Below are 26,770 nucleotides of genomic sequence, written 5' to 3'. Positions count from 1 at the left end.
AAAGACAGAAATTAAATAGACTGCTTTCTATTTTCAGGTAGGTCTAACTGTAGTAATCAGGTAAGAAACTGAATTTAAAAAAGTAGGCTAATCAAATGTAAAATAACATTGGATAATCTTCATTATAGGGCTCGGCGATATATCGCATGCGATTCTCACGCGCATTTCGTCAGTAAAGCCGGTTCCCTGATTACCGTTAAATCGCTATCACCTGCTTTCAAATGGAGCACCATTTAACAGACAGAGCCGTAGTTCACTGATAAGCCACGCAATATCACGTTCATATCGCAGATGAATCGCCTTCGATAATGAACGCGATATTTGCGTGGCAATATATCGCCCAGCCCTACTTCATTATAAAAATTAAATACAGATTAATCAATTAAAGTTACAGAAATTAATCAGTCAAGAGCAGTAAGTGATTTTCTCTTTGTCTGTTGATTAACAAAACAACATAGAGAGCGGCACGTTTATTCGGCTACTGTCCCTTTAAGACCTGACGAACGCACGGACACATCCTTCCTGAACTGTTTTACATTAATACTCACCAAGATGGGCATTTTGATATTGCTTCTGAGTGTATTTGACCATTAATAAACCGCGAAAAGGTGGTTATTTTGGCACTTGCATGTCAAAGGCGGCTTCATTATGTGTCTGCAGTATCGGTGTATATCGGTGTATCGATATTGCAGAAAGGAGTATTGGTATCGTTTCAGATATTTCAGTATCGATACATATCGAAATATCAATATTTTTGACAACACTAGGCTGTGTACACGCTTTTTAAAAATGGCGGGTCCTGGTGTTTCCCATCAGCGTACACCTACGTCACTGGTAGCTTCTTTTATGCTGGGTTAACTTAGACCTTTTACATTCTGAAGTAGTCGTGATTCGCCTCTCACAACGTAACATGTTCAAAACACGCAGAATAATGTAAGTGGATATTTTTTTTCTTGTAATCACGCCTTTGAACGATTACGAAATCGTTAACGAAATCGCGATTAGAAATTCGATTAATTGTGCAGCCCAAATACAAGCCACAATATGCATTTTTGACACAATTATAAGTGTATTTGAGCATTCAAGTGCAATAGACTGGGGAAAAAAGAACTCTATTCTCTACTCTGCTTTCTGTGCATGTTTCTGTCTGTCTGTAAGTGCGAATACACATTGTTTTTTTCCTTCCAAAAATGGTTGCACTTAGAAACACTTTAACATCAATCATATTCTGCACTTTTTCTCATTCATGCATGTGTCTTTACCAATGTGCCAATAACTTTAAGTACTATGGTGGGCAATTATTAGGGCTGCATGATATATTATGGCTGGACGATTATGGCCTAAAATCAAAACCTCGATTAATTGAACATTTTACCATGATTACGATTAATGAACGATTATTTTGTTTCAGTTTTGTTTTTGTTTTTTTGCCCTCATAGTTCACTTAAAATGTTTGTACTGTAAATATGCTTGACTATTAAAGGTGGGATATTTTTTCCTATTGAAAAAGTGATTGACATAACGGCGCAGTTATTTATCTATGGTTCGTAATATTTCTTACAGATTTCTGCTCGTTGTAAATCATATAAAGATAAATTAGCACAGTAGCATTACGTAATGAGAGCGATTGCATGTGTGAATTAGTCAAAACCATCTCTCTGTTAAATGAGAAGCTGTGGGTTGTAAATAGATACTTCAAAAGTAGAAAAATATATGCTATAATAAGTTTTGAGTTTCTAAGCTACTTTACTGATAAATCACAGGACAACGCTGACAAATAGTTTCTGCGTTCCTCTCTATGCGCACAATCTTCACGTTTTGTGCAGCTACTGTCTGTATGAGTGCTCGCGCCACAATGCATCTTCGCAAGCACGGTAGCTCAATAGAATAATACACATTTGATCGCTTGAATGTCCAAACTGGCAAACCATAAAACACATACAACTCCAGTGAAGGAGCAAGGCTCACCGCTCGCGCGCCATCTCTGTATTGACTCGGCGTTCACCTGCGTATTGACTGGACTGGGCGGAGTCACGTTGCTACACATGTGGTAATATGTTTTTAAGGGGGAAGTATTAACAGGATTAAAAAACCGAAATAACCAAGATGGGAAAATTACGCTCTGAATTTCGGTTTCGATTACTTTTCGATTAATCGTCCAGCCCTATGATATATTGTTTCAGCGTCGCAATGTGTGCATCCACGATAGCCACATCACAGGATGTGTGATGTCAAGTAGTGATCAAGTAGGGACCTGTGAACCATACAGACCTGGCCCGCATGTGATTTGCAGATTAATTGAAAGTTGAAAGTGAAATAAAAGTGAAAGTTTATCGTTCGCATATGATTTAAGTCCTGTCAGTTTAAACATTCAAGTGAGTTTAAAGCATGTGCTTGAATGGACGCATACATGCAAATTTGTCAAAATGCCTGTATCCTCGTAAAGTCACTTAATGTTTTAAGTGAACATAAATAATTGAAAAAGAAAACGGATGCGTATCATTATCGTATCTGTACATTTGGTCTTAAAGTGACAACAGCCTAATATACCTGCTGCCTTCTGTGTCATTAATTTTATTCAAACAACAAGACAAAATCACTTTTGTAGCTTTAACAAAGATTAATTAGATTTATTTTTTACTGTGAAGACTTTGCAGTGTTATTTTACATTCAGGGTCCCCGCGGATCCTTAAAAAGTCTTAAAAAGTCTTAAATACAAATTTCAGTTTTTAAGGCCTAAAAAAGTCTTAAATTGTATGGAATGTCTTGAATTTTCGCAAGGGAGGTATTAAATTCCGTATGGGACCGAGCGAGTGAAATGTCTCCGTCCGGTTTCGTGTATTTTTTAGACGCAATTTTATAACTGACAAGCGTACCTTGGGGTCTTAAATATTTTTCATTGCATTACCGCAAAACTTTCTATAGTCTGACAGACCCAATGACTGACTGATGATTGGACGGAAGATTTTTTTTTTCTTTCGTGGTAGTTATTGCGTCATCAGAGAGAATTGAGGTAGCAGCCTTATTGGGTAAGCGCAAATGTAATGATTTATGGCTCGAGAAAGATGAATTCTCTTGGTGGTTAAGGCCGTTGCCGGTAAATGTCTACGAGGCAAACTGCGCCGTTTGTAGAAAATGTTTTAAACTGGGTACAATGGGCATTAAAGCGGTACGCACACGCCGAGCATCTGAATGGATCTTTTGCGGTAATGCGACGGAATATATCCAGAATTCCGTTTTTTAGGTCTAAAATCATGACGCATGTGAATCATGCAGATCAGTAAGATGTATGTTATGTTTTATGTTTTCTAATATGTCAACGACGGAATGGTCCAGCGCCTCGCGGCGCCATCTGCAGGGTCAGCAAAGATGTAGGAATATCTGATCAGAGCTGTACACGGATACACATTTTTAAATAAATCTGCTGTGGCAAAGCTACTGCAAGTGATTTTCGGTGCTGGAAATCCATATAGCCTATATTAAAAAAATAATACTTTAATTCGTCATACTTTAAAGTGATAAAGTGAGTGAAGAGTGAAGACATTAAAAATGTTACAGAATATTTGTATTTAATAAATGCTTTAATAAATAATATATTTGATAAATACATGTAGTAATTTCAAATAAATGCTGTTCATTGAACTTTCTATTTTCCAAAGAAAACAAATATCACAATTTCCACAAAAATATGAAGCAGCACAACTGTTTTTAACATTGATAATAATTAGAAATGTTTCTTGAGCATCAAATCAAATTGTAATGATTTCTGAAGGATCATGTGAAACTGAAGACTGGAGTGATGATGCTGAAAATGATCACAGGAATAAATTGCATTTTATAAAATATTTTTTTATATAAAATAAACTTTTTTTCATTTGTAAGAATATTTCACAATGTTGCTGTTTGTACTGTATTTTTGATCAAATAAATGCAGCCTTGGTGAGCAGAAGGGACTTTTTGATTTTAAAATTTTTGATTTTAAAATCAATAATTGTTTCCAAACTTTTCGCAGGTACTTTAATAATAACATTTTTATTAATACATTTAATACATTATATTATATTAATTATTATCATGATTATTAAATGCTGCTTTTTAATTTTACAGAACAATAATATGCATTATTACAATATATGACATATCTTTTAATGTGATAAATATATATTATTTAGAAAAAAAGGTGCCGGGGCATGGGTTGGGTGCAGGGTCAGACTTTCCTGCTTTTTTTATCTCTAGCTGATCACATGCCTGATATATTTGTGTGTGTGTGTCCATCGCAGGTTTGGTCTTAAATTTCATGTAAAGTGGTATTAAAAAGGTCTTAAGTCTTAAATTTAACTTGTTCATATCTGCAGATACCCTGTACATTTGATTATTCAATTTCTGTACCTGAATACTGTTAGACTTACTTAAAAAAACAAAAAGCACTGTTTAATTCCTTTATCTTTTTTGCCATTGTATTTATTTATACTTGTAATTTGTTTAGTATTTTCTATGCAGATGCACTCCATTACAAGTTCATTCTCTAATGATTATTTCCAAATTGAGCCAAGTCATTTGGTGAAATTGTTTCCATATCGTAATATATATCGCAGAAAAACAAAATGTAATTTTTTTTTCTAATATAATGTATCCATAGCAGTTATATTTACATATCATGTTGTATGCAATATAGTAGAATCTCTATCGATAGACATTTCATATCGTCATACCACCCAGCCCTAACAGATTCTGTATTAAATATGTAAATATTTGTGGATTTATTTAACAAGCGTTTTTAAAATCATTTAAAACAATTTTTATTACATGAAATGCAATGTAAACCAATATTTGCCAACAAACCCCCCAAATGAAGATAATTTAAAGACATTGTTTTTGCATTCAATAGACGTTAGCAGGGCTTAAAGTTTTCCGGCACCGTGCCGGATCTCTGGCGTGCGGCATTTGACTGCGGGAAAAAAATATAGTCCTACATTTGTCTTGACTTGCTATCGCTCTTCATTTCATTCATACAGTTTTCACTCATTCATTTATCATATTGTACAATATTTTAAACATTTAAGTAGACATCAAATAGTAGAAAGTGTGTATTATGTAGTGTTTTAGTTGATAGCAGCCTACTTTTGACAAAGCTGATTTCTGAGAGACGCAAGAGAAACGCGGCTATTTGATTTATGAACACTCTGCTCATTAAAGTTTTCACCCATTTGTGGTTCATATCGTCTATCATCTCACAAATTAAACATTTAAATACATATCAAATAGTAGAAAATGTTTGCAGTATTTTATTGATGTATTAGAATCATTTTGACAAAGCTGATTTCTGAGAAACACAAACAGCATGGCTATTTGATTTGCACTGTGCTCAGTTTACACTCATTTACTTCACACACATTAGCCTATTGCGTAATAATTTTAGAGATGTATGTAATTTTGTGCTATTCCCCCGGCTCACCTATTATTCATCAAACACGAGGAGTGTCTGACTACTTTCCCATACACTGGAGTGAGGCCATGGACGTCTCTCTCGAGCTGTCGCGATCTTTCTTGGTGCTCTGTGGAGTGACGGATCCTATTTGTGCCCTCAACCTGGCATCCTACAACCAAGCTGTTGTTATCTGCGCAGTCGACGCGAGAAGTTGAATCAAGGAACGAAAATCATTTTCAAATAATTTTTTTATATTTAGCTTACTAATCGATTAATTTGAACCTTTTAATAATATAATGTACCAACTGTTGCTCCCGTTTACAGCATTAGTTGATATTTTTTTTCTTTGAGGAAATTTGCCATTTACTTGACCTTATAGACCCCAAATAATCAAATCAAAATCAAATGTTCTCATAAGGGAGGATGCCCCCATTCCCCCACAATTTAGTTTGTACGCATCACCTTTTTAACCTCTTTTGAGTTTGCAGGTAGGCCTATGTTTGAAGGAAAATAATTTTTAAATAATGTTATTGTTTTTTTTGCTTTAACCCCTGTATTAGAAAAATGGCATTAGAAGTTTGTTTTTCCATGTCATTCAACACTGGCCTACAGTTTATAGCAATCCATTTTGCAATTAAAAAAAGTGTTAAATGCTTTTAAATTGACTTTTAAAGTCATAATCAAAATATATGTTGTTGTTTTTGTTTTTTCAAATGGAAATGTATTTTTATGGAATCAGGATTGTCCAAAGATGTGGAGAGGCCAGAAGAGGAATTGATCCTGGTTCTCTTTTCCATTGTGTTTCTGTCTGGTATATTCCTCTGTGTCGCCCCCTTCATTGTTATGTATAGATCTTTTGTTCTGCTTCTCCTTAATTTGTATCATTTGGCTGTATGTGATATTCCAGACTTCATCATAATGTCAGGGCATTTTGAAATACTAATTGAACTGTTGAATGGTGTGCCCTGAGTGTGATCGTTGACTTAACAAGTTACTCTGTGGTTTTCACCACTTTACACGTAGATGTACTCTACGCTGTCTTTCACTGTCACGTTTTCTTGTGTACTTAAACATGTTTCACCGGTGGAGAAAAAAAGAGAAATGCGAAAGGAACTGGAACTGCCAAGTCAAGAATAAAATAAATGGAGGTGAAAAATCAAAACAAAACCTTTTTTGTTGTCCTATTTATAGCACAGAATGGTTAAGTATGCAACAAAACGGGTTATATTGTTTGCCTGTTTTTGCTAGACAGCTCTTGCAATACTGGAATTGTGCTTCTTGTGCGTCATTTTTCATGTTGCTATTGTAGGTTTCATCATTGTACGTCACAATGGTGATAAATCGGTGATGAAATGTTATTTTCATTCAGATTTGTTCTTTGTAAACATGAGTAATGTCACAGAGTTTGTATGTAGAACTTGTCGATGCAGTTAGTTCACTGTCCAATTTTATACACGTGGATGGAACTTTTGTTGTTTACGTTTTTCATATTCCAAAATATCCTGTTCACCTTCTTAATGTATGTTCCCCACCTCATTAGGAACCATTTATCTGTGCCATAAATGAGGCAGAATGAATCAGTGTAAAATTAATAAGAATGTACTCTCATTATGTGCATGCACATAATGTCCAGATTAAGCCACAGGCTACTGCAAGTACCCAAAAACTGGTTTCTCTACTAGCATTCAAAATTTTGGTGTCACTAAGTTTTTAATCTAAAAATACTTTTGTTTTGTGAGGGTTGCATTAAATTGATCAAAGTGACAGACAGTAAAGACTTTAATATTTATATAAATAAAATCTATTTAAAATAAATGCTTTTCTTTGAACTTTGAGGTTTCAGAACTTTCTATTCATTAAAGAATTCTGAAAAAATACATTTTGGTTTTTATAAAAATATTAAGCAGCACAACTGTTTACAAATTTAATAATAAAAGTTTTTTTTTTTTTTTTTTTTTCAAATCAACATATTAGAATGATATCTGGAGTATCATGTGAGAGTGCAGTAATGACTGCTGAAACTTCCCCTTTAAAGTGACTATTTTAAATTGTAATATATTTCACAATATTTCTGTTTTTACTGTTTTTCAATGTTAAATTGGTAGTGTATATTGTAGTTGGAATAGTAGGTTATTTATTCACATAAGTTTTTTTTTTTGTAGCTTCAGTAGTAATCAACACCGCATATTCAAAGCTTCGGAGGGAGGGGCTGAACATATTCTTCTCTAATAAAGGCAGAGTAACGAGTAGAAATGTGGTATGGCCCCTTTTTAGAACTGGGCACTCCCAGTTGAACTGTCTGCATTGTATGTGCAACCCGAGCACCGCGTGCATGCAGGTTATTTTTGTTTTTCTTTTGCTCATTTAAAGTTATTTTAAGTAATGATGTGGACGGCATAATATTTGCGACGGACAGTTACATGAGTTTCATAGGGAATAAACCACAACTTGTGAAATGTCAATCGCCTCCGTGAAGTCTGTCTGGTATTAATTAACTCAGGCTAAGTGAGCTATCCCTATTTGCTCCATACACAACGCGTTACAGCAGGAATCTCTGTGTGTCTTTTTGTTTGCATTTTGATTGTCGAGAACTATTCATCCAGTCGACTTCACACACAGTGGGTGTGTTGCTGCGGACCCAAGGGAGTGCAGTGTCGCATTTGGTGCAATATGGACACGCGACACGTTCAGAATGAATAAACTTTTAATAAACTGCAGAACGGCGAAATAAACTAGCTAAAAGTGGCGTGCCTTACACGGGCAGGGCTTATATGCTCCGAGAACGGACACTGCGCTAGTGATATAAAACACACAGGTCAGTTAACAGCAATACTTTTAATAAGGTAGCCTAACATTTTTCTGACAAACAAATCACTCCCAAATCAGAAATTAGCAGCACAGCAATTACTGACACAGTAACGGGTAACTTAGGCTATTTAAATGAACTAAAAATAAATGAATGAACTGTAATAAATAAAGACCACGTCGTCCCGGTAAAATCTCATGTTTGAGTTTTAATAAGCTATATTTCGCAGTAGATTCATTTAGATTGATAATGACGGGTAAAAATGCTAATACATTTTGTTTCTATTATTCTATTTTCCACAATGTCAAAGAAACGCAGCTTAACCCAAAATACAAGCTCATGCAGTTGTGCGCTTCAGACAGAGAATACTCCAGTTGCAGGGAACACATTAGTAGGCTAAGAAGAAGCAAATGTATTCAAATATAACAAGGTTGGGTTCCTTCAACTGTCCATCCTATTAAAAACGGCTAGACTATATGAGATAATTGTAAAAAAGATTATTGTATATCAAAATTGAAAATCGAATACCAACCCACCAAACGAATATTCAAATAATCGAATATTCTGGTTCTGCCCTAGTTACAGCCTGTTTTTAATTAAGGCTTTCTTCCTGTGAGTCTTATTTTAGTACAGCACACCTTTATAACTTGCTCAAAGAGGCGTGACTGTGAAAGTTTCATCATCTGCTGAAGATTGTTTTGCCTTGTTTTTAGAGCAAATTGGTTCCTGTGATAAGGAAAACAATGCAGTGACTTCATTTAACAAATTCTCAACTGTTTACTGCAGGGATCAATTTCATGAGGGTCTAATTTTGTCTTCACGCATGAGGCAATACATCAAAATATTTTTCCAGAATAGCACAAGTGCGTGGGGTGGGGAAGTATATGTTTTAGGTGCAGTTGATCTGCCTGATCAGAGGAATGCAATACCAAAAACTTTTTTTTTTTTTCTCATTTTTTTCTCATGATTAAATATTTTAACTGATTGACAAGCCTACAAAAATAAAAAAATGTAAATAAATGCTGTTCTTTGAACTTTGAAGTTTCAGAACTTTCTATTCATCAAAGAATTCAGAAAAAATACATATCTTGGTTTTCATAAAAAATATTAATCAGCACAACGGTTTACAACTTTAATAATGAAAGGTGTTTTTTTTTTTTTTTTTTTTTTTTTTTTTGAGCACCAAATCATCATTAGAATGTTATCTGGATGATCATGTGAGACTGCAGTAATGACTACTGAAAATTCCCCTTTAAAGTGACTATTTTAAATTGTAATAATATTTCACAGTATTTCCATTTTTACTGTATTTTCAATAAATTAAATTGTAGTGTAGTGTATATTGTAGTTGGAATTGCCGAGCTGCATTGTTACAGCCTGTTTTTCCTTAAGGCGTTCTTCCTGTGAGTCTGATTTTAGTACAGCACACCTTTATAACTTTAATCTCCTGAAGATTGTTCATATTCCAAAATATCCTTTTCACCTTCTTAATGTATGTTCCCCGCCTTATTAGGAACCATTTTTCTGTGCCAATAATGATGCAGAATTAATCAGAATGTATTCTACCTCCTTTTTGTCTATGCACGCACATAATATCCATAATAAACCACAAGCTACTAGCATTCAAAAGTTTGGTGTCACTAAGTTAATTTTTTGTTGAGAGAAATTAATATTTCTGAGAGGGTTGACATTTTTAAATTGATCAAAGGGACAGTAAAGACTTTACACTACAAAATCTTACCAACCCGACTTTTGATTGGTAGTGTATATTGTAGTTGGAATTGTAGGTTATTTTATTTACATAAGCCATGTGTGATCTGCTGAGCTGCATTGTTACAGCCTGTTTTTCCTTAAGGTGTTCTTCCTGTGAGTCTGATTTTAGTACAGCACACCTTTATAACTTTCTCAAAGAGGCGTGACTGAAAGTTTCATCATCTGCAGAAGATTGTGTTACACCTTGTTTTTAGAGCAAGTTGGTTCCTGTGATAAGGAAAACAATGCAATGACTTCAGTCCTAAACATTTAACACATTGTACACTGTTCTCTGCAGGGATCAATTTCATGGGGGTTTTATTTTGTCTGCAAGCAATACATCAAAATATTTTTTCCAGAATAGCTCAAGTGTGTGGGGGGGAGAAAAAGTAGTATATTTTTAGGTGCCTGATCAGATGAATGCAATACCAAAAAACTTTCTTCTTCTTCTTTTTTTTTATACAAAGGAAGTGAATGTACATCTGTGGAAAAACATCTTGGATTAATCATGATTTAAATATTTTAACTGATTGACAAGCCTACAAAAATAACGTATTTTTCTGCAATGATGTGCAAAACTACCTTAGCTGCTTTTTGAGCTTTATGCATGCATTTTGCCAGGCCTATGACATCAAGAACAATACTATCACAAGAACAAGGTTAGAAGTCAGGTATCACCCTGTTGACAGCATGCTGGTTTTGATGAGATAAACACACCTGGGGCCATTTGACATATGCCCTCATGGAGAGGTGACGAAATATTGTGGAAATCCTTATACATGTGCTCACGTTTGGAAACATTCCAGATAATATTTTGGAGATGTCATTGTTCTCCTCATAATGCATTGACAAAATGTATTGTTTGTGCTTGTGTAGTAGTAATAAATTAATAATAGTTTAAAATGAGAGAAACTAAACTATTGTTCAAAACTTTGGAATCGTTAAGATGCTTCTTTTTTTTTTCGTGTGCAGTCATTTAACACATTGCTATATAAACCTTGTCATTTGAATTATAAATGCATGTTTTTCCTTATTGTCAGTTGGAAGTCTTCATGAATAGCATTCACTGTCCATTTTACTTCAGACTTATTACAAAGTGAAAAAGGATATTCAAAAAATTATGACTTTGAACTATTAAATTAATATATATATTTGTATATATTAATATATTATTTTGTTACTTAATTGGACTTTTTGAATTGGGGAATTGCCATGTTACTGCACTGCAATGAAATATTTCTTCACGGAACGATGTTCTTCCTTTTTTCCGTACAAACAGGAAATTAAAGGTGAGCTCGGATTCCACATCTAAAAATAGCTCAGGATGTCTGTTCTATTTTTAGGTACACTGCAATACTTGGTCTACTTCAGGTTTGTTTAATTTGACGTCACCCAGAAGAACATTCCAGGTCCTAGGCTGAATCTTGTTAGTCATTTTAAGACATACTTTTGAGTGCACATGATGTGGAATGCCCTTAGTTTAACTAATGCTGTAATGTAATGATCTATAATTAACCAGAGAATTAATGAGCAACTTTTTCAAAAATTCCCATTCTTAAACTTTTGCCCGAACTGCTCTCGTGAAAATAAAACAGGAATATTCAGAGAAATGAAACTTGTATATGGGATTACTGGAGGGCCAGCTGGTCAGGCGATATGACCGCTAAGGTCTACTTGCTGCATTTTATGGACTGAAACTCAGTGAACTTTTCTGACTGAGTCTGATTTAGCACAGCTCAAAATTGAACATCCACATGGGATTATTGGAGAGCCAACAATAACCAAAAATATAAAGGCATAATTTAGAAATATTGTTAATGGTTCTCATTTCTTTCAGCCGAGGCACAGGGGAAATCTTGGGCTCTTCTGCAGGAAGTAAAGACACTTGAGATTGTAAACTAGATATCAAGTTAGCAGAAAAAAAATGTTTACTTGGTGTGTTGAGCAGGAAATGTGTAGGAAATATGAGGTAGTATCTCTATTTCATTGATGTCATCTCCATTTTCTGGTATGGCGTTTGAATGGTAGCCAAGCAAAACTCAGGCATGTTACACCTTGCTTCAGTATTATCCATAGAAATGAATGGTGCTCTTATTGGTCAATAATAGCTTTATATAGTTTGATTGGTGATCGCTATAAAGGCCGATCAGATGACGCAAAACTTGCAAACTTAGCGCAGCTAAAATTGCTTCACTACATTAACTGGAGTTCTGTCGATTTGTCCTACTTTGTCAGATTTTGCTACCTCCCATTAAAACAATAGGTAGCACAATTTGACAATTCAACAGAGAAAAATGCTACCGTATGCTTTTGTTCCTCCCTGAAAGCTAAAACTTAATGTCCAAATCAGCTAGATCAGTGAGTGATTGTCATAAAATGGTCAACTAGGGCTGGGTAAAAAAATATTGATTTCTCAACTTTGGGAGTAGAAACATGATTGTCATTCTAAACTTTGTATTATATAAAAAAATAAAAAAAAAACATAATTGAGTGTAATTTAAGTGTTTGTATACAAGTTAATTTTAACCTTTAATACTATAGTAATGTAGTACCAACTACAGATTTTTTTTTTTTTCCCCCCTAGAAAATTTGCCATGTACTGTATCTGATATACTTCATCCAAAATAATCTATATCGAATCGGAATCAAATCGCAAGCATGTGAATGGAAATCGAATCATGAAAATTGTGTCAGTGCCCAGCCCTACAGTCTACTGTTGCTAAACGTACAGGATGTTATTAAAACTGCATTAAGTGCACACTTTGGAAACATGGACAAGCAAAGTGAACTTTGGGCTTTGGGTTTGTAAATACACACAGAAATATGTCAAAATGCCTGGTTTGAGTATTCGCTTAAACACAGTGGGTTATGTCTTAACTGAACATAAACATTTGGGAAATAAATTGCATCTGTAAGAGTATATTGGATCCGTGCATTAGGTCTTAAAGTGACAGCAGCCCAATAAATCATTCAGCTCTTTTTGTAGATTTAGTAGGATTCATCTATATTTAATTGATAGTGTGAAGACATCAATGATGCTACATTATAGAGCTGATACATTTTTGAATAGCAGCTGACTAAATTAGGTTTTTAAGTCCAATTTGTGGGAATGAAGGGGAAAGTCTTGCATGTACTTTTGATTACAAAGACTTATATAAACCAATACAAATGAAGAGACATTTGACACTTCTGAGAAGTGTGTTGGCAGCTCTAGCTTCCTGATGATCACTTGGGTGGCTTCCAAAGTCAGTGAAGAGAATATAGTCTGCTGCATTCTTGTAAAATTACTTTGATAAACTGTCATTTGATAAACTTTCACGACGGTTTAGAGTCGTTTTACAATATATAATTCAATGTGAAAATGTCTTATCACTGTTGCAACTCCACCTCGCTGTGAAGTCACTGCGAATTTGCATATGCCATCTGATTATATCATTACTTAATATTGTTTCCATAATGGTATTATTTGATGATAACAATTGGCATTCATATTTTTGGGGGGTTTTATAATGTTTTTCAGGAAATGAACAGATACTTACTTAAGGAAGAGTTTCAGTGAGTTGATGACAAATCTGTGCCTACTTTATCATGTCAATGACAGCTTCATTCTTTGACAGAGAATGTGGAAATTCAGCCTTGTTTTCATTAAGATAATTGCAAGTGTTTGTTAAAACTCATTGAGATGTATGTCAAGATAAAGAAACTATAGGAGTATTCTATCTAAATTCACTTTTTCTGCTATTTTTTTCAGGGGGCCATTGGAGCCACCAACTAAGAAGGAGATGGTCCCTCTGCCCAAGAGGCCAGATGAATGGAAGGACCCCTGGCGTAGGTCTAAATCCCCTAGGAGAAGACCAGGTCTCATGGGCTCCCCTCCGCGTGGCCGTAGGCGACACAGGCCCTCTGGATCTTCAGTTTCTCTCTCTAATTCATCTAGGTAAGATAATGAGCTGCTAACTAAAGGGATAGTTTGCCAAAAAAAAAAAAATTATTTACATTTACCCTCATGTCATTCCAAACCTTCTGGCTTTCTTTCTTTTGGAACATAGAAGATGATATTTAGAGAGATATTTGGGAGATATTTGGACCCCAAAGACTCTTTGGGGTCCAAAGTTGTTTTAGACCCCACTGACTTTTATTTTATGGATTATTTGTGTTCCACAAAACAAAATAAGTCATACAGATTTGGAAAAACGAGAGTGAGTAAATAAATGAATTTTCACCTACCCCTTTAAGCTATGGGGAGGTGCTTTTATTCATCCATTTCTCCAATTTTCCAGGTCTTCATCCCGGTCCTCCTCATTCACGGGTTCTGGTTCTTCCCGTTCCCGATCTCGTTCACGGTCGTCTTCAATGAGTTCCTACTCGAGTCACTCCTCTCAGCATAGCTCTTTCAGCGGAAGCCGCTCTAGGCAAGATATAATTTTCCATGCTAATTTAGTATAATGACTTTCAGAACATTCAGTATACCACATTTATAAATGGCTGGTTTTGACTGTGAATATTTGCTTTTATTAATCACTTTATTTTCCATTGTCTAGATCGCGGTCCTTCTCTTCCTCACCCTCACCAACCCCCTCTGCACAAAGAAACACTAATAAAAACAAACCTGAGCAGCCTCCTGTTGCAGTGAAAGGGTAAATGCACACACTCATGCTCTCAAAACCCATTTGGTATATACACTCATTCAAAAGTTTAGGGTTAGTAAGATTTTTTTCTTTATGTAAGAAATGAATACTTTGAGTCAGCATGGATGCATTAATTTGATCAAATGTGACCGTAAAGACTGTGTTACAAAAGATTTATATTTTACATACGTGCTGTACTTTTGAACTTTCTATTCATCAAAGAATCCTGAGAAAATGTATCATGGTTCCCAGAAAAATATAAAACAGCACAACTGTTTCTTGAGCACCAAATCAGCATATTAGAATGATTTCTGAAAATCAGCTTTGCATCACAGAAATAAATTACATTTTAAATTATATTAAAATAGAAAACAGTTATTTTAAATTGTAATAATATGTCACAATATTACAATATGATTTGTTAAAAAAAAAAACTTAAATAAATTGAGCCTTGGTGAGTGTAAGAGACATCTTTCAGAAACTTAAAAAAATAAAAAAAAAAAAATCCCCAAACTTTTGAACAGCAGTGTATTTCTAGTCTATATCAACACAGCCAGTTAAATCGATAACACTGAGGCTTAGCGTTTTGGCTGTTTCTAGCTATAATTGTCAGAACTAGTCCTCTTGTTCACTCATTGCATGCACGTGAAAATACATATTTTCATTCAGCCACCCGTTGAAGCCTGGTGCACTGCCCCCTCCTCGCAGGGAGAAAGGACCTCCCAAAATGATGCCCAGCCCCTCATTGCCTGAACAGCCGGGGAAACCACCTAAGCCAATCACAGAGGCGGGAAAGCCCCCCAACCCCCGTCCAGCTGGAAGACCACCTGGACCCAGAGAACCGAGAGAACCCCCCAACGTGAGAGAAGGGCGTAAGAAAGAACGTCAACAGCACAACCCACCTCGCAGGTACAGCACACATTTCTACAGCTCTTTGCAAAGTTGCAAGGAACGTTCACCCAAAAATGAAAATTCTGTAATTATTGTTCCAAACTTTTACTCAATTCCTTCTTTTGTTAAACACAAAAGGTGACACACATGAGGTGATGAGGACTGGGATTGTCAAGTTCCAAAATAACAAAAAAAGCACCATAAAATTAAGTGGTTATTTTGACCAAGTGTTTTTGATGCCCGTTTAAAATAATTTACATATTATTATTTATTATTATTATTATTATTATTTTCATTTTGGAACTTTCTGCAAGACCCTAATCACGTTTATTAATAATTTATTTGTTTGGTTTTTATTTTATTTCAATTTACATGACGGTTAGTAATAATATATAGTGGAATTTTTTCTTTAAGGTTCTTTAAAGATTGCATCATCATAAGAGCTGGAGATTTTGTTTCTATCCTGATAGTGTGCTTGTGGTTTTGTTTTGTTTTTTGACATTTGTCTTTTGAGTGTATTTGCATATGAACCGTTACCCAATGACCAGTGTTCTAGCCTGAACACGGCATGTCTTGTTTCTTTTGTGTGTGTGTGAGCGAGCGAGACGCGAGTATCTAGAAAGGGCGCTTTTCAGTATAGGGAAGCAGCATGTGACAGTTTTGTGATCTGTAGCAGTGAGAGTGAAGTTTCACTGTGGATGTGGAATACCCTGTGTGGGTGTTCAGGAAAATCTCCTGTCCCGCTTGTTCTAATGCCTCGGCACAAAGAAGCTTTTGTGGACATGTCATAATCATCAAAACTGTCATTATGTCATTGGCATTTGGCCAGATGCAGTTGGCATTTTGGACACAATTGATACATATATCGTGCTTGCCCATGCAAAACTTGTAGGTTCTTACTCTGCATTTGGGTATTGTGAGTGGTTGTTTAATCGTTTAATCGACCATGTGTACAATATATTTTTTTCTTATTTTGCTTATTCTCCACCACACTAAAATAGTGAAAAAATTATTGCTCACAAAAGAAATAGCACACCTCTTCCTAAACAATCTGCACTATTATGAAGTATCATACATGTCTGTTAGGGAAATGTTATGTTGTGAAATTACTTGCTACCTCACTGAATTATTGTGTACATTTACAGGTTGCACATCAGTGAAAACAACAATAGCACTCATTATGTTTATTATTAAAGGGTTAGTTCACCCAAAAATGAAATTTCTGTCATTAAGTACTCACCCTTATGGTGTTCCAAACCCATAAGACCTTCTTCAGAACACAAATTAAGATATTTTTGATGAAATCTGAGGTTGTTTTTTTCTATCTCCCATAGAAAGCAACGAAATAACTAGGGCTGTCAAACGATTAATCACGATTAATCGCATACAAAATAAAAGTTTGAGTTTGCCTAATATATGTGGGTGTACTGTATGTAATTATTATGTATATATAAATACAAACACATCCATGTATATATTTGAGAAATATTTACAAGTATATGTATTTATTTATATTTTTATATAATTTATATTATATATAAATAAATTTTTTGTACATAAATAACATATTTCTCTTAAATATATACATTAATTTGTGTGTATTTATATATACATATTATTTACACACATTACTCGCACATATTATGCAAACTCAAACTTTTATTTTGTATGCGATTAATCGCGATTAATCGTTTGACACCCCTAGAAATAACCACATTCAGGGTCCAGAACGGTAGTAAAAGAAATGGTCAACATGACTACAGGTTCAACCTTAATGCTATGAATCGACGAGAATACGTTTTGTGCGCAAAAACAAAACGCAAATAACAACTTTATTTAACAATTTGAACTGTTGTCATTCGCAGTTGATGCAGTGAACTCAGTATTGGCCAAGGCTGTTCATGTGAGCAGCGCGACACATGCGTGTGATGCTGATTCAGGAGCCGTCCAATACTGAGTTATAGGACATGAGGACATAGAACTCGGAAGCCTGCACTGCGTTCACTATGTCAACTGTGTATGACAGCTCAAATCGTAAAATAAAGTCGTTACTTTTGGGGTTTTTTTGCCCACAAGAAGTATTATCGCTTCATAACATTAAGGTTGAACCACTGTAGTCACATTGACTATATTTTTTTTTTATGATGTCTTTACTACATCTCTTGGCCTGTGAATGTGAATATTTCATTGCCTTATATGGGAAATAAAAAAACTTCTCTGATTTAATCAAAAATATCTTAATTTGTGTTCCAAAAATGAACTAAGGTCTTGCGGGTTTGGAACGACGAGGGTGAGTAATTAATAACAGAATTTTTTACGCATCTACGTCATCAGTTTCTGAGCTTTTCTCAGCATTGTTCATAAGAATGAATTCTTAATCCAATTGCTGCTCTGTATTATGCATGAGATCGCATTACGTTGGAGAAATCAAATGTCACAAATTATCGCTTCAGCGCTGTTCAATCTCCTGCCTGTTCAGATTTGCGTTCGGACAAACATGTCATAAGTTTGTGTTTCCTCAATACAGTAACAGAAGAGGTGTTTGCATTTTCCTCACGATGCAGTCAGAGCTGGAGTTTAACTACAACACATGGAAAATATGACTGTAACTATTTAAAGGGGACCTATTATGCAAAATTCACTTTTATAAGGTGTTTGAACACAGATGTGTTTCCACAGTGTGTGTAAATAATCAGCCTATAATGGTGTAAATCCACCCACTGCTTTTTAAATAATCCCCATAAATCATAAACACCCTCTCCAAATGGTAATTTGAATTTATTGTTAGGATAGCCCCTTGAGATGTAACATCTACCCTTTTAGCTTAGCTCCTCCCCTATGTGAGCTGTACACAGTCCACCATGTTTATCTACTCGCCAGAGCATTTAACAGCAGCATTCAAGTAAGAAATGTGTTGTTGTTAAAGCAACTAAAGTTGTTTTTCTTTTGGTTTATTTTAACAGCATATACAGCAGTAGGTACTCTATATTATGCTGCTTTCAATTTATTACACAGATTTCATACTCTAGTTCTCCCAACATGAATAAGCACATATTTCATCATGTCTTCAGATGATATACATGTGCAAATAAAGACACTGATACAGCGGTAGGTCTGATCATGAACACGATGACACTATGAATTATTCTGATAGACAGAAGACAATGATGTAGCCTGAAAATTCAAAGCTGGACAAAAAGTTACTATGCCTTTATTCTTTATTTAAACTGATGGGTGTCAGTTGTAGTGCTCGTAAATGTGATAAATATTATATCTTTTAAATGTTCTATCTCATTTTTATATAGATCAATAGCTCTGAAAAGTTATAATGCTATATTTCTAAGAATAATTTATTAAAATGTATTTGATTTGTTCATGATAGTTGTTAGCAGTCCCTAATGATAAGATTTTTGTGAGTTTGTTGTCATAGGGATACATTTTAAAATACATCAAGTTGCCCCCAACTCTTTTTGATTTAATGTGAGCTGAAATGGTGTTTTATTTTAAGGAAGTCTGTAGTGTCTGTTACCACTTTGTTGCCATACCCATTTTAATTATGAGAACTGGCTTCCATTTTTAAAAAAATTGTACTATCCATAGTTATTGTCAAAGAGGAACATTCTCGGGTGTCACGCAGCAGAACGTCAAATGTGACACGGATGCTTTGTGTGTTCTTCCCTTTGCTTTGGATTTTTCACCTGCAGATCTGTAATGACTACGGAAATGCTCTGTGGTCTGAATGAACCTTAACCTTTACTGTCACCACCCTTTTTGAGAATAGATCGGAACTTGAATGGTTGTAATTCATGAATCCTTTGGAATACAGACCGAGGCTTTTTAAAAACAAGACACTCAGCAGTTTCTTGCAGAAGTGAAAGTCAAAAAAATGAAAGTGTAAAAAGTTTGTTTACTGTAAAGCAGAGCTAAAAATTTATTTTATACAAAATGTGTATTTTACAAAATAATTTGGATTTCAAAGTCATATCTAACCAAGTTGTTCTCACACAAATTGAACCTGCTAAAAGGTTTTAAAGTACTGTTTCCATGGTAAAGTAATATCCAAATTCAATTTGTTTTTTTGAGTGTTTAAGCTTTTGAATTATATATAATTTAAGTTGATTACTAAAATATGTCAAAAAAATAAAAAAAAGCATGACAAATGTCCCTCTGCCGGGACACTGACCAGTAACAGACATATAATATAAGTCATGTACAGTATATAAGAGCTCTTAAATCATTTTGAAGCTTCATTATCAGATAGTTTGTAGTTTCAGTAACTTTTCTGACAGATTCAGAAATTAATCATCATTCATTAAACTGAACCAGATCTGTAACCTGTGATAACCTGTTCATTCCAACATTTCATTGTGTCTCCGTCTCTCGCTTCCTGTCTGTTTCACCCGCAGGCGAACAGTGAGCGGCAGTATAAGTGGCAGCAGTTATTCTGGCTCCAGCTCAAAATCCCGTTCCTCCTCCGCCTCACTCTCCCGGTCCCGTTCCGGATCCCACAAGTCTAGGTATGTGGTGCACAGAGACAGTTGAGTCCCCCCCCCCCCCCCCCACCCGAAAAAAAAAAATCTCTTCATTGAAAAGGGCAAATGTAAATATTATGGTATCACAGAATTCCTGTGCTGTTTCGCAGGTCTCTGTCGGTCAGTAGCGTGTCATCTGTCTCCTCCGCCTCCTCCAGCAGTAGCTCGGTCAGGAGCGCTGACTCGGATGACATGTACGCTGACCTGGCCAGCCCTGTGTCCTCTGCCAGCTCCCGATCACCCACTCCAGGCCATGCTCGCAAGGAAAGGGGCCCTCCACGGGACAGGGGCCCCAACAAAGAGAGAGGTACTGTGGCTCAGTGACTATCGTACGACTCCAACAGGCCATAAATATAATTTTATTGTAAATTAAAACCCTTTTTTCATTAGTTGAATTAAAGCTTAAATAAAACATTAGATTAAAAATTAAAAAATGTTGCCTTGACAACTAACTGAATTAAAATCGGTTTTAAGTTGAAGTACTGGCAACACTTTACAATGAGGTTTTATTTGTTAACATTAGTTAGCTACATTAGTTAGCATGCGCAATGAACAATATTTCTACAGCATTTCAGTTAATGCACTGTGAATTAACATGAACAATGAACAACTCTTTTTAACTAATATTAACAAAGGTTAATAAATGCTGTTAAAATGGTTATTTCGTGTTAACTAATGAATTAACTAATGAAAACTTATTGTAAAGTGTTACTGAAGTACTAAAACGACTAAAACTGAAATAAAAATGAAGTAGAAATATTAAAAACTAATAGAAATGAGACAAGCACATTAAAACAAACGTACAATGAAAACTGAAAATATAAAAATAATTATTTAAAATAGTAATAACTGCTATAATAGTATATAAATAATACTAAATTAACACTGGTGTTTTGTGTGGTGTCCTTTCAAGGAAAACCACCAAAGAAAGACGAGCCTTTCAAAGATGAGCGAAAACGAGTGGACCCCTCTGGTCTCCCCCCTAAAACCAGCTCCAGCATGCCTAGATCTGGGAACAGAGGTCACCCCATGCACCCGCCGCCTATGGGTCCTCCAGGAGGATACGGCTCTCACAAGGACATTAAACTTACCCTGCTCAACAAGGTAAATGTGGAAGGCACTTTCACGGTCAGGCAGCTATGTAGAAGTGCATGATGGATGAACGACTTCTTTATTCCTCTTTGGCCAGCAGCAAACTGACAGGGGCAATAGGAAAAGGTACTTTCCTGCCGATAAAGAGCGACCCCCTTCGCCTCTCAGCAAGAGGATAGCAATGTCACCTGACAGAGGTAAACAACACAACACAACACAGCACCTTTACTGTCCACTAGAAAACCCCTCCAGAAATCTGATATCAGAGCAGATACAGTTGTTCTTAAGCTCTTTGTTCAAAGAATGTCCAGAAATCTCATTGCAATCTGCTCTCTCGGTTCCTCAAGCATCACACTCTGATCTCTTCATAGGTCGAGACAGGAGAATGCCCGGGCGACCCCCGCTGTCTCCCAGAATGGATCGGCCCAAAGGCCAGGGTCCTCGGCCCATGCCACCACAAGGAGAAAGGTAACCACTGCCACTTTTTTTTTTTTCAGTCACATTCTTCTGAATATCCCTTCAGATATGTGGTGATTTCCATCAATAAAGTTCTTGTCAAGTATTTGCATATATATATACATATGATTTGTTTGATAAATACGATTGCCTTTTGATATGGTCTGTTTGTATAGATAACATGCATAAGTCTCATATTTCTTCCGTTGAGCAGTGACTTTGAGTTATTATTTTAGTTTTTATAAAAATAAAAAAAAATCCCCATGTTTGGTCAGGTTTAGTTCCCTTTTTATGTGCATGTGGATCAAGGTATTTTATAAACAAAAGCTTTATCATTGAGTGACTAAGACTAAAGATTTAAAAATATCCCATATTCATGATTCTTAGTCAATTCTCTTTTTATTTCCCCTCTCTAGGAAGCGTCCTCTATCTCCTCCACCCAAGTCTTCTGGGAAAGGCCCTGCTGCAGTGTCTGCAGGTAAACCTCCTGCGCCCGGAGCTGGATCCGGTTCCGGCTCCGCTTCTAGTTCTGGCTCGGGCAAGCCGAGCAGCACCCTTTCTCGCCGCGAGGAGCTGCTAAAACAGCTAAAGGCTGTCGAGGACGCCATAGCCCGCAAAAGGGCAAAAATCCCTGGGAAGTAATCGACCTGGCGTCATCCAGCTTCTGGGACATCCAGTTTTGCCCAGTGTTTGCCAGAAACGGGGAAATGCTTGCCGTTCTGAACTCCAAGGATGTCTCACATAAATGTCCTCTGGAAAAGAGACCGCAGTTACATTTCTGCTTGTTTTGCCCTCAGAGAGAGGTTGTCTAGATTTTATATCAATGTGATAAAGTTGAGAAGTGGCGCTGTTCACTTGTTTTCGCAGGATGGAATCTTTACTGTAGTGTCTCAAAGATTAAAAAAACTGTACATTCAGTGCACATTTTTGCTCTTCATCCTGCCACAATCCCTTCTCTCATATATTCTAGTTGCTTTTTCCTCACTCCTGTTATTTGATGGGGCGAGTTACGGTGGACAGTGTTTGGACCATCCTGGACGCATCTGCGCATTCAACGTCGGTCCTGCTCAAAGAATCTAGAACTGCCTTTTCCACCTTAACCAATGAATCTGTCTATCCGCCGCCATGTGTTTAGCCATTACTGTTTTTCACCATGTACAACTACAAAGCCAGATGACACAATACCTGTTGCTTAAAGTGTATGATTCTAGAGAACCAATGACAGTGATGTGAAGTATTGTTTTTTAAGATTCTGCATTGTTCCCCCCTCCCCTAGCTTTTCAAGTGAAAACCTGCATTTTATTTGTCCCTCATTTTTAGTTGAAAGTGTGAGAGGCTGCGATGGGGACACCTGAAAATAAGGAATAATTCCGTCTTGCTTTTTGTGACAGAAAAAAGCTTCTAAATAAACTATTTTGATAAAGAGAATAAACCTGAAATGATTCCTCTTTTATGGATCTAATGGAAGACTTTCCCCGTCTGTGCACACTGATTGCCCTGCTTTGTTTCTGCAGAGCATGTACACATCTCCATCATCGGTTTGTGTGGTTTTTTATTTGATTACTTGGCTCTGTTTGTTGTTCCACTGTCCTCCTTCTGAGCTTGAGTATCAACACCTAAAGCAAATTAGTGAGATCATTTATTGACAGGGTTGGAACATTATTCATCTTCCTGTTTGTACATTTTTACATCACAAGTTGTAAGAGTTAAATAATCTTTAATACTCCTGTGATGCACCCACATTCTTTCATTAGTCATTTCAAATGATTACAGCTTTGTGCAATTACGGTGGTGCATTTAGTGTCATTGCAGCTGAATACAATATAAAATGCTGTTGGGAGCTTGAAAATTGCCCAAATCTACCTTCAGACATCAAACCTATTATAAATGCTTCTTATATCCTCAAAAAAAATAAAAAAAATGGCAAGCTGAATGACTTGATGAAAAACTTTACAAAATCAATCATGTGGTTGGTGGACAACATTATCTACACTCCAGGCCAATCTAAACCAATACGTTTTTTTAATGGGTGAAGATCCTCCTTTATGACCCTCTTGCTTGAGTCCTTTTATTGCTGAAGCATATTTTGATGGATTGTGATATAGGATATGTGATATAGATTTTTAATTGTGAAACCAGATTTAGAATTTTTATCAAAGATAAGCTTTCTTATAAAAGTTTCTTACCTTTTTATTTTTATTAAATAAATATATATTACGTTTTTATTTTTTACTTTTTATATCTTTCACTTTTTTCTTGCCATGAATGTAGGTGTGGCGTTAAATTAAAAACAAAACGTCATTGTATAAATCGGAAGCAGTAAAAAGTTTACGATAAAAACATTTAAAAATAATTGGTTAATAAATATTCGAATATTTAATACATATTAGACAGTGTAAATGTGCAATCTGAGTCCTACAGGTATTTCAAACTAATTTTCTAAATGTTGATGTCAAATTAAAGGTCACAGTGTGATTGAATGGTCAGTTTCACATTCTCCTTAGAATGTATATAATTTATGCATGAAGCTTAGGGGACTCCTGGGGAGATGTTTTTCTGAGCGGCTGATAATGATGATGTTGGGAAATTCACTTGGTCTTGTCCCGTGATGGCAACCCCACAGAGTCAAAACTGCTATCAATGCTCATTTTAGTTAATGAATGACCTGTTATTGAGGGCTCTTTTGTCATGTCCAAAACATCCAGGGGGCTCCCACAATTTATCTCCACATTCACTGTTCCAAGGATTTGAAAAGGTCACAAAATGCTCAGAAAAAGGGAAATTTTCTCCATCTGAATATTTGGTGATACCTCTCCATGTTGAAGTTAGATTTCATTAAAAATGCAGGGTAAGTTTGGAAAATGTTTTATGTGACATGTCTTGGGCTTGTCTTGCAACACTTCTTTTTAATAATATTAATGGGTCTAATAATTACAGGGTGTTTTAATAAAAGTTATAAGACTTACATCTACCTTTTCCCATCAAAGAACATAGAATGAACAACTATTAATGCCTGAAGTACTGCGTTTAATGAGGGAAATCGTTTTCTTATCACTTCAGGATCTGGAAAAAATACTGGTGATATGAGAGCAGAAACACTCCCACTTTCTCTCATATTATTCATATTTAAAAGTTCAAAAAGCGAAGGCTTTTGAGTTCATAACTGAAATCATTTTACAGCATAATTGCTAATGAATAGGCTTTAAAAAGTGAAGGTCTGAAGGATTTTTCTTTTTCTTTTTTTTCAAGATGCTTGTGTACATGCGCTTCATATGAAAGAGGAAGCACGGAAGTAAATATTTATTACTATTTCCTCATAGACTCGGATTTTCCCTGGTGATGGACAACAGGTGAGTAGTATTTAAAAGCGTAAGCACGGCAGGAAAGCTAAGTACAGTCCTGAGGCCAACCTGAGCATTGAACTCATTGAGCATCACTCTGAGTTTTGATAAAGTCTAAACAAATTATGTTGGTAAGTAGAAAAATTTTTTAAGTAGATCTATATTTTACAAAGTAATACATTTCATATTGAATATATTATTTTTCTTCATTAATAAATTGACGTTGCACCTGCTTATTTTATTTATTTATTCTTTACCTTGCAGTTTCCACTGTTTTTTGGAATATTTTTCTTCTTGCTGTCGGAGCACATCGTGGAAGGAAAGCATGTGGGATGTTTCAAAGATTCTGAACATGCCTTCGGCAAGACACACAAAAAGCTACTTCAGGCTTTTCTTACACCCGCCAGACACCCGCATCCACGGCCTGCCCGTCATTCGGCGGACTCCTGTGATGATTTCGTTCGGTCTTCGTCAGACCTCAGTAAACGCTCACTGTCCCCCTGGCGGACGAAGGTAAATATAGCTCTCCTATTTGATATTACCAGAGAAATCAGAACCCTGTTCAGCAGTGAAGCATTGCTAATGACATAATCGAACCAGACTCCCATAATGTCATTATTTCTTTCATGTTTGACTATTTTGACGTAAAAAAGAGAATATATATGCATACTTTAATATTTCATGCTTATAAATAGTTTGACACATTAGCAGTGTCGTTTTTATTCAATGATGTCATTTGCAATGCCTCATGCGCTGCATAGTTGCCTCAGTTGAATAGTTTTTTTCACTCATTCTCAAAACCTTTTAACAAAGTTTGTAATTTTGCTATTAATTAACCCCGAAGCTATGTGGTTCTGTTCATGGCTTATTTATTTGTTTGTTTAATCCCTATAACGAAAGTTAGGAGTTGTTATGAGGCCTATTTTGTAGTGTTCAAAGAACAACATAAAATCATGAAGTAAAACAGCTGTATTTATGTAATATCTATTGAATTTAACCAAATTTTGTGACCTGCTACAAAACTCATGCCATTGTGTCTGTTGTATTTTCAGAACTGTGCAAAAGCCAGATATGTACCCCTCATCATATGAGGAAGCAGAGTGTTTGTGTGATGGATGCATCATTAACGGGGTTGAAAATATGACCTACAACTCTGTGCCTGTGTCGAGATCCCATTTATTCCTGAAGAAGGTCCCTTGCCCGTCTGACTCCAGCAAATACGCTTTAGAGTATGAATTTGTGTCAGTAACTGTGGCCTGTACCTGTGCCGTCCCTGACCAGACGACAATATAGACCAAACCCGTAGAGACGTGTCTCATGTACCATGTCGTGTTTGTTTTAAAATACAATTTTTGATAAGGTACTTAAATTGTTTGATATGCTTATATGAATAAGCTAAAAGGTTGCATGTGTCACATGTTTTTGTTTTTAATTTATTATAAACCAACATAGTCTTTCTTGAAAGGAAGATATATTTGTATTATTTAAAACACTACATTATTTAGGCATTATTTATTTACATATTCATAACTTATTTAATATTTATTTAACTTTTATGTAACTTATGGAAATATGCGAACTTTTGATTTTGTGCTAAGCTGTCCTTTAATAACTCTGTCAATGACAGGAAGAGTTATATTACCTTTGTTTCAGTGATAACAATAAAATGTATTGGAATGTTTTGTTTTCTTGAACCTTGTAATTTGTTAAAATGGTATTATGTTGAATAAAATCTATGCTGATCTTCACTCATTCGTTGTTTCTTCATATTTCACCCCAAATATATTAAAAGAAAACAGTTTTGTTACTATAGTAGATAGATTAAAGTATATATAAATTATTGT

At 35.6% G+C, this 26,770-nt stretch overlaps 2 protein-coding genes across 3 annotated transcripts in view; both read left to right on the top strand.

Moving 5' to 3' along the window:
• The window catches only part of zc3h18 (zinc finger CCCH-type containing 18), a 36,918-nt gene extending 13,905 nt beyond the window's left edge, over positions 1-23,013 (top strand). Inside the window, 10 exon segments of the mRNA XM_048167867.1 lie at positions 13,738-13,923; positions 14,267-14,398; positions 14,528-14,623; positions 15,284-15,523; positions 19,912-20,022; positions 20,148-20,344; positions 20,951-21,141; positions 21,227-21,326; positions 21,501-21,597; positions 22,002-23,013. Coding sequence (XP_048023824.1) covers positions 13,738-13,923; positions 14,267-14,398; positions 14,528-14,623; positions 15,284-15,523; positions 19,912-20,022; positions 20,148-20,344; positions 20,951-21,141; positions 21,227-21,326; positions 21,501-21,597; positions 22,002-22,227 — 1,576 coding nt within the window. The 3' untranslated portion in view covers positions 22,228-23,013.
• Positions 23,014-24,902: 1,889 nt separating this feature from the next.
• Positions 24,903-26,674, top strand: il17c (interleukin 17c). 2 transcript variants are annotated; one of them, XM_048167868.1, is made up of 3 exons: positions 24,903-25,057; positions 25,191-25,436; positions 25,977-26,674. In XM_048167868.1, exons 1-3 carry the CDS (start codon positions 25,052-25,054, stop codon positions 26,217-26,219), a joined length of 495 nt encoding a protein of 164 aa, XP_048023825.1. In that variant the 5' UTR covers positions 24,903-25,051; the 3' UTR covers positions 26,220-26,674. The 2 variants fall into 2 exon arrangements, with proteins under 2 accessions (XP_048023825.1, XP_048023826.1); XM_048167869.1 differs by having other exon boundaries at positions 25,191-25,439; positions 25,979-26,674.
• Positions 26,675-26,770: the final 96 nt, after the last annotated feature.

Source organism: Megalobrama amblycephala, linkage group LG19 (genome assembly GCF_018812025.1).
Source record: "Megalobrama amblycephala isolate DHTTF-2021 linkage group LG19, ASM1881202v1, whole genome shotgun sequence".
NCBI classification, from domain to species: Eukaryota; Metazoa; Chordata; class Actinopteri; order Cypriniformes; family Xenocyprididae; genus Megalobrama; species Megalobrama amblycephala.
Note: the sequence above shows the minus strand (reverse complement) of the source record. Positions and strands in the feature narration are given on the sequence as shown.